General features: G+C 40.5%; 1 protein-coding gene across 1 annotated transcript; it reads left to right on the forward strand.

The window, feature by feature from the left end:
* Positions 1–431: 431 nt before the first annotated feature.
* Positions 432–14,295, forward strand: bmp4 (bone morphogenetic protein 4). Its single transcript, XM_061795571.1, has 4 exons — positions 432–755; positions 5,457–5,583; positions 6,015–6,382; positions 12,943–14,295. Exons 3-4 carry the CDS (start codon positions 6,022–6,024, stop codon positions 13,788–13,790), a joined length of 1,209 nt encoding a protein of 402 aa, XP_061651555.1. The 5' UTR covers positions 432–755; positions 5,457–5,583; positions 6,015–6,021; the 3' UTR covers positions 13,791–14,295.
* Positions 14,296–14,812: the final 517 nt, after the last annotated feature.

Below are 14,812 nucleotides of genomic sequence, written 5' to 3' on the forward strand. Positions count from 1 at the left end.
TGGTTTTGAAATCAGAAGCTTTTAAAATATGTTTTTCCAACTAAAATTGATTGGCAAGAAAAAAATGGTTGCAATTTCTCAACGGTATTACAAGTGAAGACAATTTGCAATTTTGATATTTTCTCAAGAAACATGAAGTCGACGCACACGATTTGCTGTCGTGGGCCACATAAAATGATGTGGTGGGCCGGATCTGGCCCCCGGGCCACCAGTTTGACACAGGTGATCAAACGAGATCTTTTTGTTGGGGTGGGGGGTGGGGGGTTATTCAAGGTGTTCGAGACAGATAAGCGAGGAGGTGGGGGTCGCGAACGTACGAGGGAGGGAGTAGGGAGAAGAAGGAGAAGAAGAAGAAGAAGAAGGGAGGAGGAGGATGAGGAGGAGGAGGGCTGGGCAGGCAGCTTGAAATTGGGCGGACACATAAAAAGCGCTCGTGGCCTCGGATGCTGGCTCATTTCGGACGCGTCCCTGCTGCGCACCGCCCTCGCTCGCTCTGGTTTTCCGTGCCACCCCGCATCCATCCCCCTTCCGTCGAGGAGCGGCGCCGGCTGACCCGCTCGCTCACGCCGCGCCGCCTCCTGTCTGGAGACACCTTGGAAGGGATTTATTGAACCCCGAAGACGTCCGATTTCCCATTAAGGCTCACTTTATTTATTATTATTATTTTTTTGACCTTATTGATCCTTCCTGGACTTTATGACTGTATCACGTCCATCTTGATACTGAACTTGTTTGGACCTGGACCTCTACTGATGGTGAGTCCCGCTCCTACGCTGACGCGTCCACCCCGGTGTGGCGTTCACTGACCTAACCAACTTGTTGCTTTTTACATTAGAGTGTTTTTTAAAAAAAAATCTTCTTCTTCTTAATATTGGTATAAATGCTCAATTTAACTTACAGTGAACGCTCCATATTGCAATATGTGAGTGTGACGTTCCTCTGCCATCTCAAATGACGAACGAACTCATTCAAGTGGCATTTTTGTATTTTATTTGTTTTTTTTACGCAAGGATTTATGTCCGAATGACAGCGTCATTAATTGTTCACATAAGTCGTGCGCATGGCTGTGTTGTGGAACATCTGCCCTTTTGTGAGCAACACACGAGGGTTGTTAAATCCGAACTATTACGTCACAAAACGTGGATGCATTTAAAGAAACTTATAGCATGCGTTTGTGCGTGTGTGTCTAAAATGTCTAAATTGAGTGGAGAAGGACAAAGGGCACGCACACACACGTATAAGATGACGTGTAAGTTACAATAACACCAGCGTGGGTTAAACCTGAACATTTAGTGATACAATAGGTGGATAGATCCCGTATTGATGAAATAAGGACTACTTATTACTATCTATAGTTTTGTGTTAATTTTCTACGAGTATTGATGAGTATTTTCTTTTAAATCTAACGCTAGCAGTATATTATTTATTATTATTATTTTATATACTTGTCCAAATTCAGTGCTAAAAATTTTTTTCCCCCCTGAATCTAGGAGTATTTATTAGATTTAATATTTTGTATTTAATTTTTTTTCTAAATGTAGGGTTATTTAATCAAAAGTTATAAAATTAAAAATATACATATTTTTTAAAATATATAATTGAAAATAAGAACTCATCGAGTGTTTTAATTTGTATTTTTCTATTTTAGCCATTACTACTTGATTTTTATTTTTTTTTTTATTTGGGGGGTGCATTTTAAATTTTTGGGCTCTGCAATCTTGTTATGCAATTCAGCTTATAGTGTGGGTTTTACAGCAGGGTTGGGCAACCTTGATCATATTTTTTCACAAATATAGAATGGCCCTCGGAGGACTTCGTGAAAACTAAAATGGCCCCAGCGAGGCAAAATGAGTGCATTTTTTTTTCTAAGGTTCACTGGCAACTTCAGCCAATCAAGCAATCAGCCAATCAATCAATCAATCAATCAATCAATCAACCAATCAATAACATTGTTTTATAGTAATAAAATAAATAAGATTGAACATTACTTGATTTTCTAAAATGAGTCAATTTTTGCTTGTTTCTGAAAGCCAGAAAACAGCAAACCAATAAACAACCACATCAAAGCCTTTGATGTTTGCCTTTGATGTAAAAACTAAAACATGTTGTCCTTTGATGTCAAGTTTGTATTGAAATAAAATAACAACAAAACCAAAGTGACATCATAGCTAGCGCAGACTACAGTAGAAGTAGTTAATATCTGTGGCCCATTACAACCAGCTTCTGCTCCCGTCACTGTAAACCAATTAGGGACAACCGAAACGATAAAAATCACAGGCTACCGATTGGTCGGTTTGCCACACCAACCCGACCCCGGTAGTCAAATTCCTCAAGAAACACATTATCTCTGCTTTAGAAGGCCAGGGTCACAATTGCGGCCTGCTTTTGTTGTTGTTTTTTTGTCGTTATTGCAAATTGTCTTCCTCGTGTGCTGATGTCATACTCATTATAATATTACAGTAACAAATATTCAATAAAATGGCATAGAAGCCAAGCCACCTAATGATCTTTCATCATCACTTTGTTTACGGTTACAAGATGTTCAGTTGTGGTCGCTAGATTTTCAATTCCTTTAATGATGGGAGAGGCCCCCGTCGCTCTCTCTCTTTACAATGAACGTTTGTTGTCACTGATAAACACACACGTTATCTCCACCCCCATCCCCCCCCACACACACACCTCCCAACCCATGGGTAATAGAGCTGATCATGTTCCGAACCGTCCTCGCTCAGTCTAGTCTAGTCATGCATTGGCTGCCGATTTCCCGGCTGTGTGTGTGTGTATAAACGGAACGCCAACACACGCACAGGGTTTAGTGTCATGACCGAGCGAGCGCAGGGTCAATCGCGGGTCATATTAAAAAAAGTATCCTTCTATGTGCAGTGGTAACTTGACTTACGAGGTTAATCGGTTCAGTGACCAAGCTCGTAACGTAATGTACGCAATATTCCCCATTGAATTGAAATGAATTGAAATTACATTCATCTATTCAAGCCCGCAAAAAGCATGGGAAAAAAAATAGGGACTGTATTGTATAAAAACATGCAAATGTAAAGAAACAGCGTAATTACTGTACGTTGGGACAAGCCGGAAGTTACAATAACAACTGTGAGTCTGATCTGTCGCCCTTTAAAGGGGGCGTGGCCTAGAAAGTGTCATCACGAATATGGCCGGTTAGTCTGTCGATGCTTGCCAGTCTCCTAATTTTGTATTTGTGTGTTTGACTGTTTGTACCGTTCAATAAACGGCTAAAAGTGCATCGGCCACTGTGAGTCTCCTTTTTTTTTTCACTGCACCAGGCCGGCGGCGGCGTATCCAAAAATCTTTTAAATCCAACAAGTGACAACTCTGTGCATGCGTGAGTAGCAGCGGGTAGAATAATTGATCAATCGATCGTAAAGAATTTTGTCAATGATGCGGACTCCATCGATCAACCTCAACTAGTTTACGGTGCCAAAGAAGATCGCAATGTGGGCGGTGTGGTATGTCGTGCAACTCCTTAACCTTCTCTGTCATGGAAAAAAACAGTTTGGAACGTTCAGAGATTCTAAAAGTGTAAAAAGGTTTCAAAAGACTATTGTCTTTTGAAAAAGATTCATTTATCACAATTCCATCGAAGCAAAATGGAGTGCACTCCTGTTTATCTGGTCTCAATTGAAAAAAAGTGTTTTTGTTCCAATACTTTGTCAATTGTTTTGATTTGTTTTGTTTTGTTTTTAATCGTGTTGCAGGCAAAACTATACTATGATTCCATTGTTAAAAAAAATCGCATTTTGTTGAGCTAAACATGGAGTGCACTGCATGGCTGCTACCAGCAGAGGTGCCGTTGAGTCAGTCTCAACAAGTTTGCCTTTTTTGTGACAATGCATTGCATCTCCACATTTTTTTAGTTCTCTTTTCATCCCCCCAAAATAACACAAATCTGAAATGTTAAAAAAAACAAAACTTTGAAATGGATCACTGTTTTGTATGGTTTTGTATGGTTTGACTACATGACATTTTCACCCATTTACATTTTTTAAATTAGACAAATAATTTAAAAACAATCAATGAATTGTTCATTTTCATGCAGACGATTTGGTTTCGACATGTTTTTTGTATATTTGGCTGTCACCTTTGTGCAAGAAAAAGAACAGACCAAAAGTAGCTACAAAAACGCAACATTTATCGTTGCGTTTTTAAGTTTCAAACGCAGATAACTCGCTGTGCAGAACAGGTGCAGACCAACAACATACAGAAATGTCGTCAAATGCTCATCCCTGGTTCACACAAACACTTTTTTTCTATGAATGTATTTGGCTTCAACATCTAAAAGGATGACCAAACACCAACGTCACTCTTGAGTGTAAACTTAATAAACACTTTTACGATTGTGATTCAACACTGTGGTGCATTTAATGACCAAGAAAAAAAAGAAACACACCCAACACTGCTTTTCTCCTCAGTGTCAGACAGTGTAATGTGTAGTAAATCAAGATGAGTATTCCACCTTACGACATCATTTCACGCGTGTTGCCTCACTTGACAAGTCTATTAATACCACTGCAGATTTGTTTTCCACTGTTTCTCTCGGGGAGGCCTGTTCCTAGAAATGCCTTGATAAATGATTAAAGACCTTTCCTGGAGATACACGTTGAGTTCGATTTAGAATGATAATGACCGACCTGCGCTATGCGAACCTTTGGAAATAGCGATTTAAAAAGAAGCGATTTGTTCCGAGAAAAAGCAAATTCCGTGTTGCGGAGGTGACAATTCTCTGTTGTTCACCAACGAGTCTAGTGTTTAGGTATCGTACCGCTTCTGTACAGAATCCATCAGTTGGTTTGGTACACTTCACAAATACTGACCATTGAAACGAAATAAAACTCTGCACTGAAGTAAACCAAACCTTACTGATTGGTGGATTACTGTACTGTGTGTTCCTGGTCTGGAGGAACTAATAAGGTTGAATGTGCTTATCTGGAGAAACTTGAATCTAATTTCCATTTAAAAAAGCATTACTCCTACCTATTAGCGTGTTGCCGGAACAGGAACCTGCCAACAACCTTGTACAAACAGAATCATTTTATCTCTGCATTTCACGGTCAGATGACTTGACTTGGCATATTTTCTTCTACTGGAACATGAACAGGCCAATGACTCAGTTTTGATGTATTTTCTACTATGAGCTGTGCAGTAACTGATATAAGTCAACCACCCAGTGTAAATAACCTTTTATCTTTGCGTTTTTAAGCATCGGGTGCATATTACTTAGTATGGACATTTTTTTTTACATTTTTTTGCGTTTAGATACGTGCACGAGCATAAAAAACCTGGTACAATTTGGAAACTTTTATTTTTGCATTTTCACAGACACACATGGTCATTAAAAAAAAAAAAAAACCTTTGAGACACATCTTTATATGTTTGCAATCTTCTAATTAAGTTTATAAGCTCTTCGTATGTGTCTGTTCCAGGAACAGGCTCACTCCTACGTTCTCCTGCAGCCACCCAACGCCACCTAACATTTCCTGGAAGAACGTGTGTGTCCGCAGCTTGCTCCCAACAAACATGGACTGTTTTCCCATGCTTTATTTTCTGTCGGTAAGTAAGTGGCATGTGACTATGTTAAAGTCACCCCATTTTTAGTTTGGCCGACGACAGGCGGTTGAAAATTGGCCCTTGGTCTTACCTTTTTTTGTTTTAAGTGGCGGGAATGAAAGCTCAAATTCATTCAAAAGTCTTTTTTTCTTCAATTATTGATAAAAACATAATTCAGAGAAACACGGAAACATGCTTTTGTGAGTGTACCAGATTGTTGAAGCTAACTATATGGCCGAGCGCCACCTGAAATCAAATTTGGTCTTACCTTTAAAGTACGTCACCAAAGACCACATGCAAGTGATCTGAGAGGGTCTTCTTTACTGTAAACAAGCCAGACCGGATCATGAAAACCAATTAGCGGGCGGTTATGAAATCTTGTCTCCGGGCGGGTCAAAGTTAAATTTCCATTCTTGTAACCTGTGTCCCATCAGAGACATCATGATTCCTGGTAATCGAATGCTGATGGTCCTTTTCATATGCCAAGTCCTGCTGGGAGAGAGCAACCATGCCAGTCTGATACCTGAAGAAGGGAAAAAGAAAGTGCCGGGCCTGCAGGGTCGTTCGGACGCTCAGAGCCATGAACTGCTGCGGGACTTCGAGGCCACCCTGCTGCACATGTTCGGCCTCAAGAGGCGGCCCAGGCCCAGCAGCTCAGCCGCCGTGCCGCGCTACATGCTGGACCTGTATCGGCTGCAGTCTGGGGAGGGAGAGGAGTCCGGGGGCGGCGACGAATTCGCCTTCGAGTACCCGGAAAGGTCGGCCAGCCGAGCCAACACTGTGAGGGGCTTCCACCATGAAGGTAAGGATGGAAAAAAATTGGGAGTGGAACGTGTAGTAAGGAGTTGGGATTTCCTCAGAGTTGGCTAGCGCTGCAGCGTATTAAGGGAGTAATAAAAAAAAACAAAAAAGATTGGAAGATGACAGCGCCACCCGGCTCACTATAACTAAAGATTTTTAGGATGTGGTCACTAAACGCTGCCTGACGAGCTGCGGAAATTTGCGAGAAAAACTTTCGAGGGCCTCGCTGGACTAAAATGTTTGGTTAGTAGCTCAAGGAAAAAGCATACCTTCATATTAAGCGCCTTTTATGATTAACCACACCAGCAGAGAGCAGCTTTCCAGCTTAGAAGGAAATGGGCTCTGCCTCATCTTTAATACTTTTTCGAAAACAAAAAGTGATTTGAGCCATTTTTGATAAATACATTTTTTTAAATCATTTATTTGTCTTTATTTGAAGGTTCAGTCAGTTTTAAATATAGCGTTTAACATTATAAACTTATGAGGGTCAATATCACTATAAAGTGCCTTTATTGTCCTCATTAGAATCACTCAATCATCTTGAGAATGTAGCAGAATAATGCAACTCTGTGGTCTTATTATAAGTGGCCAAATATTTGCACACATGCCAGTACAACGATAAGTCTCTTAAAATGGGTTTCCGTCATTTTATAAAAAAAAAAATTCCAATGAGATGTACGTGATTTGGGCTTCCAAACAGATTTTAATGTGAAAGTGACTGAACGCTGCCAGATGAGCAAAATCTGCTCGAGAAAAACTCTCCAGAGCCTCGTTGGACTAAAGGGTTTGGTTAACATCTTCAGCAAAAAGCATACCTTCATATTACCGACGTCTACGTCTAACCACATCCTGCAGGGAGCAACTCGGAAAACTGGATTGCAACTCTCCAGTTTATGTGGAGATGGAATTTTTTTTTGGACCAAAAAAAAAAAAAAAAAAAAAAAAACGACCTTCCTCAACGTGCAATTATCTTTAATTCTACTCTGCCGCGTTCTAAATAAAGACGGCCACTGCTAACAATGTGGGTGCCCGAGAGCAGAGGGATGGAAAAAAGTGCCTCAGAGTCGAGTGCGACGCAGGGGGCGGGACGTAGTTGCGGTGACCAAGGCTGGTGGATTTCGATTAATGTTGAAGGAACGTGTGGTTGACTGATCTGCTGGAGGTAAACTGTGGTCGGAAAGCCTTAAACGAGTCGGGTAAATCCTTAAGGGTCAAGGAAGGAATGAACCAGAGGGGAAACAAGTGTGTTGAACTTGGAAACCTTGGTTTTAGGTCCTATGGAACTAGTGTAGTATGAAAGTGGAAAATACAAATAAAAATACAAAATAAATAAAGTCTAGCTATCAGTGTTAAAATTGTCAGACATAGGTATTCATTCATGTATAAGACAGTTGGTTGAAGGTGTGCTTCAGTGCCTCCTAAATTTCATTGATTCGATTTGTCCACCTGGTCATCTATGAATTGATAAATTTGTACATGTAAGTGTACAAGATAAAGGTGTGCCAAAAGCACAGCCTAAATTATGTACAAAGAATATGGGTCTCCTTGTCTTGAGTAGGCCTCTGATCTATTTATAGAAAGTAAACTAAAAGCATACGTATGTTTAGTTGGGTACATTTTTGTTGTTGTAGAAAAAAATACATACTTTTATCAGTTAAAGAACTGTCGATTTGTCATTTTTTTCCATTAAAAGGAAAAAATGCCTGCTTTTCATTGGACACCCGACAAAACTTAACCAGCTGTTTTAAGGTTCAATCAGCGTATAAAGGTCATCTATGAATAAATAAACTAATGAATAAAGTAAGTATAAAAAATAGTTTGTTGAAGGTGTGCTTGAGCGCCGGCCGCCAAAAATGTATGTAAAGATAACAGGCTACTGCACATACTTTTTAACACATATTGGCCAAATGTACTTAATTTATTCTGTATATTTGTGAAGCTGTACTTAAATTGAGTAGAACTCCGATCCACGTATATATGAAGTACACTTGATGTGCACCTAAGTTTAGTTTAATGGGAATAAATATATATTTCGTTGTTCAAAAAAAGAAACAGAAACGTCATTCGAAGACACGAATTTTGTCCCTCCCCTTTTTTTAACCATTAAAGAAAACTCAATTTATTGCGGTGGTAAATAAAAGGGGTGAAATTGGAGAGACATGCTTTTCATTGGACTTTGACGAGATTTGTCTTGTACAGGGAAGTGTATGAGATCGAGCGATATCTGGGCAATTATGAAGTCTTGCGAGGTAGTGTATACCCGAGTGCCGCCTAAAATGTGCGTTTTGATGAGATTTGTCCATCATGTTTAAGGTTCCATCAGCTTAAAAAGGTCACATATTTATTATAAACTTGTAATGTATATACAAGCATAAAAGGTGCTTGAAGGTGTGAGCCACATCTTAAACATGGACACAGATAATGAGCTACTATATCAAAGGTATGCTAATTTCTGCCTAAATAAGGCACATACCGTATACTTATCTTAACTATTAGTGTATAGAAAATAAATAATCGGGTAGACATTATTTTTAGTTTAAAAAGAAATCAAATTTAAAGTTGAATGGACTTCTTAATAGTGAGGTACAAGTAGCTGTACATGTAATGCAATATATGTGTAAGTAAGACATATGTAAGAAGGGCTTCTACTGCCCTGTACAAGAATCTACCCTTCCGTTCTTTTTTTTTGTTTTAGGATCTAAACTATGTTAATAATACGCTTGGAGTTCTTTTGAGTGGGAGTGCTCACTTTCAGGTCTCAGTGATTGTGCGAGTCGATTTGACATTTTACTTCTTCATTCATCCACCTCTGCGAATGTCCGACTCAGCTGACTTGCATCGCAAAAAAAAAAAAAAAAAAAAAAAAAAAAACAACAACAACAAGAAGACAGAAATAAATTGCCGAATGTATCTCAAGCTAACAAACCGCTGGGCAGCGCTAATCAGAACCACAGCAGGTTTTAATAATGAGAACCACCTGGTCAAGATTAGGGTCTGGGTGTGAAATAACAGGGGTGGATTGAGCAGGAAAATAGTAGACACAACATTCCTACACCCCCCACCCCCCGGCCCCACCTCAACAATGGTGATCTCGCCAGAAATCTGCATCGCGAGCACGGAACCGGGAGCCTCCACTGTGTTTATACTGTAGTTGTGGTACGTTAATCACCACCCTCCTCTGGATGCGTGTTTCAGCAAAGTGCTCGGAGAAAGGCGAGTGAGTCCACGAGATATAGTACTTTGGGAAAAGAGGTACAGTGGTATTGACTTGCGAGTTTAATTCTTTTCGGTGACTAAGATCCTAACTCAATTTATCCGAATATTAAATCTATTTTCTCCACTGAAAAGAATTGCTTTTGATTCATTAGATGTACAACTTGAAAATGTGAAAAACTGATATTAAAAATAGGGTGAAGGGTAAATTCATGACAGTTCTCAATCACTTTGTAATGCGAAATACCATCCACAGAAGGTGGCGACATTGCTTTGGTAGTTGTCAACCACTTGTAATGTGCATTACTGCCACCTAGAGGTCTGGACTGGAACATTATCAAAGATAACTTCGGAATGTTCACAATTTTCAAGCAGGTTCTGGGTTATTTCTTAAACCTCCATCGTAGAAGGTTGCGGACGTTACTACTTCTTGTTTGGCTGTTGTCAATAACTTTTTAATGTACATGACCGTGGAGTGGGGAGGACTAGAGTGCATTATTATCAACGCTAACTTTGAAATGTTGAAGCAGGTTCTGTTATTGCTTAAACTTTTATCAACAACAGAACAACTTTAAAGACATTGTCGATGTAGTAGCAGTACAATACTGTATCTATAGCTAATTTCGGGGGACAGGGACCGAGCCCTGCCGAGATTAGCGGAACAAGGCGACTAATTGACGACACCCCCACTGAAAAAACTTTCATAACTACCTATATTAATACAACCCCAATTCCAATGAAGTTGGAACGTTGTGTTAAACATAAATAAAAACAGAATACAATGATTTGCAAATCATGTTCAACCTATATTTAATTGAATACACTACGAAGACAAGATATTTAATGTTCAAACTGATAAACTTTATTGTTTTTGGCAAATAATCATTAACTTGGAATTTTATGGCTGCAACACGTTCCAAAAAAGCTGGGACAAGTGGCAAAAAAGACTGAGAAAGTTGAGGAATGCTCATCAAACACCAGTTTGGAACATCCCACAGGTGAACAGGCTAATTGGGAACAGGTGGGTGACATGATTGGGTATAAAAGGAGCTTCCCTGAATTGCTCAGTCATTCACAAACAAAGTTGGGGCGCGTTTCACCTCTTTGTGAACAAGTGCGTGAGAAAATAGTCGAACAGTTTAAGGACAATGTTCCTCAACGTACAATTGCAAGGAATTTAGGGATTTCATCATCTACGGTCCATAATATCATCAAAAGGTTCAGAGAATCTGGAGAAATCACTGGATGTAAGTGGCAAGGCCAAAAACCAACATTGAATGCCCGTGACCTTTGATCCCTCAGGCGGCACTGCATCAAAAACCGACATCAATGTGTAAAAGATATCACAACATGGGCTCAGGAACACATCCGAAAACCAATGTCAGTAAATACAGTTCGGCGCTACATCAAGTGCAACTTGAAACTCTACTATGCAAAGCAAAAGCCATTTATCAACAACACCTAGAAACGCCGCCGGCGTCTCTGGGCCCGAGCTCATCTTAAGATGGACTGATGAAAAGCGGAAAAGTGTTTTGTGGTCCGACGAGTTCACATTTCAAATTGTTTTTGGAAATTGTGGACGTCGTGTCCTCCGGTCCAAAGAGGAAAAGAACCATCTGGACTGTTGTGGACGCAAAGTTCAAAAGCCAGCATCTGTGATGGTATGGGGCTGTGTTAGTGCCAATGGCATGGGTAACTTACACATCTGTGAAGGCACCATTAATGCTGAAAGGTACATACAGGTTTTGGAGAAACATATGCTGCCATCCAAGCAACGTCTTTTTCATGGACACCCCTGCTTATTTCAGCAAGACAATGCCAGACCACATTCTGCACGTGTTACAACAGCGTGGCTTCGTAGTAAAAGAGTGCGGGTACTAGACTGGCCTGCCTGCAGTCCAGACCTGTCTCCCATTGGAAAATGTGTGGCGCATTATGAAGCGTAAAATACAACAACTGAGAACCCGGACTGTTGAACAGCTGAAGCTGTACATCAAGCAAGAATGGGAAAGAATTCCACCTACAAAGCTTCAACAATTAGTGTCCTCTGTTCCAAAACGTTGATTGAATGTTGTTAAAAGAAAAGGTGATGTAACACAGTGGTAAACATGACCCTGTCCCAGCTTTTTTGGAACGAGTTGCAGCCAAACATTCTAAGTTAATGATTATTTGCTAAAAACCAAACCGTTTATCAGTTTGAACATTAAATATCTTGTCTTTGTAGTGTATTCAATTCAATATAGGTTGAACATGATTTGCAAATCATTTAACACGTCCCAACTTCATTGGAATTGGGGTTGTAGTTTAAAGCATGAATATATTACAAACTAGGATTCCAAAAAGTTTAATATCATTTCAAACTAATTTTATAACATTACCCTTAATAAATAGCTTAAAGATAATTAGATTTTTTTTTATGCACTTCAGTGCACATACATGCAACTGAGATTCTATTACTTCTTCCACAAAGTCTAAACTCAGTTTCTCACTGATATACAAAGCTTGTCTCTCAGTCGAGATGTGTCACTTCAACATAATTCCACCAATGTACTCCGTTCCTATTAGACAAGGCTTTGACACCATCATGTGGTATTCTGGAGTTTCAAAAAGAACAGAAAATGATAATAGCTGGATAAAGGTTCCACAAAACACTAATAGGTGTATTTGGGAAAAGTGAACCGCAATTAGGCGGGATTACTGTATTTTTTGTCATCTTGTTGGATTATTAGATGTACAGTGGTACCTTGACTTGCAAGTGCCCCAATTTAGTATTTTGAGTTAGGTCGCTGTTGCATAGTCTTTTTCTTTTTCGACTAAAGTGGGGGAAAAAAAATGGAGACTCTCGTCATCTGTTTCTTGAATAGTACGAACTCACACAGAGACTAGCCAGTCAAGTTTATGAGATACTCACGAAGCCACGCCCCATATTTCAAGGATTCAAGAAATTGAATTGTCATACATGATATGGCACAAAATACGATACCCGAGGTCCCACAATAGCCCAATAAGTCCAGAGACTTGTGAAACATTAATATAATAAAATAAAATGAGATAAAAAAAGATACAAAATACTTATCAGCAGTTGTGTGTGTGTGTGTGTGCGTGTGTGTGTGTCAGTGCGCAACGATGCAATTGGAGCAAGGAAGTGGATGCAGCAGAAATGCAAATGCAAGAGGCTTAATTTGCACATATTTACATGGTCAATTTATTGGGGTATATTGATTTAATATACTGTAGGAGTAAATTGTCTTACGAACTTGGTCACGGAAACAATTAAACTTGTAAGTCAAGGTACTACTGCACTTTTACAATCAATTCCTAACAATCTTTCATCTGGTTCCCTTTCAGAGCACATGGAGAGAGTGCACGAGTTGGATGACAGTGAGGCCACGCCCTTACGTTTCCTGTTCAACCTCAGCAGCATTCCCGAGGACGAGCTGCTCTCCTCGGCCGAACTGCGCCTCTACCGGCATCAGATAGCCAAGGCGGGCGGCGACGACAACAAGCCGGGCCTCCAACGGATCAATGTGTACGAGGTGTTGAAGGCCCCGCGGCCAGGTCAACTCATCACGCAGCTCCTAGACACGCGGCTGGTGCGACACAACACGTCGCGCTGGGAGAGCTTCGACGTCAGCCCCGCCGTGCTGCGCTGGACTCGGCAGCGCCGCCCCAATCACGGGCTGGCCGTGGAGGTCCTGTACCTGGACGAGACACCGCGTCACCGGGGGGAGCACGTCCGCGTCAGCCGTTCGCTCCGCCAGGAGCCCGGCGAGGACTGGGAGCAGCTGCGCCCCCTCTTGGTGACGTTCGGCCACGACGGCAAAGGTCACCCGTTGACCAAGCGGACCAAGCGCAGCCCCAAGCAGCGGGGACGCAAGCGCAACCGCAACTGCCGGCGCCACGCGCTCTACGTCGACTTCAGCGACGTGGGCTGGAACGACTGGATAGTGGCGCCCCCTGGCTACCATGCCTACTACTGCCACGGGGAGTGCCCCTTCCCGCTGGCGGACCACCTCAACTCCACCAACCACGCCATTGTCCAGACACTGGTGAACTCTGTGAACAACAACATTCCTAAGGCCTGCTGCGTGCCCACGGAGCTCAGCGCCATCTCCATGCTCTACTTGGACGAACATGATAAGGTGGTGCTAAAAAACTACCAGGAAATGGTGGTGGAGGGCTGCGGCTGCCGCTAAAGCGCGAGCTAAACCGGATTTGGATTTAGAAAAAAAACAACTCTCGAAAAGGTCTTTTCTTAAAAATTTCACTTGGACCCTTATTTATAACTTTTACATTGAGGTGTACTTTTGTCTCACTCTTTTTTTGGTGTTGTTCCTTTGATAATATGATCATATATTTTGACAAAATATATATATATATATTTATAGCAACATATTAAAAAAATTAATTGAGTCCTTATTTTAAACATGGAAAAAAAGCTGTACAACTTTTCATCTTGTACATTAGATTGTATACATTTTTTATTGATAAAATAGTAAAGATGAAAAAAGAATAAGGAATTTATTTACTAGTAATATTTATTTCTCTCACCCTCATATACATTTTTTCCCAAAGAAGAACATTTTATGAATTACAGAAGACCCATATTAGAATACTACAATGACATGCACGTATCTCCAAATTTGTTCATTTTTGTCTTTTGCAAACGTAGTAAAATATATTGTCTCTCTCCAATGAAAAGCACGACTCGCCAGATTTTGTGAATTTTAATTGAATACACAAAGGAATTAGTTTTTGCTGCGTTTCTGATAAATACAAAAAAAAAACTACATTTGGAGATAAACACTTATTTTTACCTTTGTACAGTGTCAATATATTGCCATAATGTCAACATATACTGTACATGAATGAATGCTAAAGAACACTAAACATAAATCAAAACGCAATTTGCCAAGAAATTGAGTGCCTAGTTGATGATCAATAGCTTACAACTTACTTTGACCACGGGCTACCAGTGCTCAGTTTCAGGAAAAAATGAAAAATCGCACTTTATTGATAGACTGAAAGTTAAAGAACCCTCCGAAAACTATTATTATATACAACATTATGAGCATTTCTTTTGACAATTGCATGGCAGGCTCGGTCAAACGCTGCAACGCGGGACTTATATCGGCGCTCGGGGCTGTGGTTTACCTACGACTGAAGTAGTGTTAAGGGGTTTAATTTCATGCAGCCCAGAGCTTATTTTGTTCCCCAA

Source organism: Phyllopteryx taeniolatus, chromosome 13, assembly GCF_024500385.1.
Source record: "Phyllopteryx taeniolatus isolate TA_2022b chromosome 13, UOR_Ptae_1.2, whole genome shotgun sequence".
NCBI classification, from domain to species: domain Eukaryota; kingdom Metazoa; phylum Chordata; class Actinopteri; order Syngnathiformes; family Syngnathidae; genus Phyllopteryx; species Phyllopteryx taeniolatus.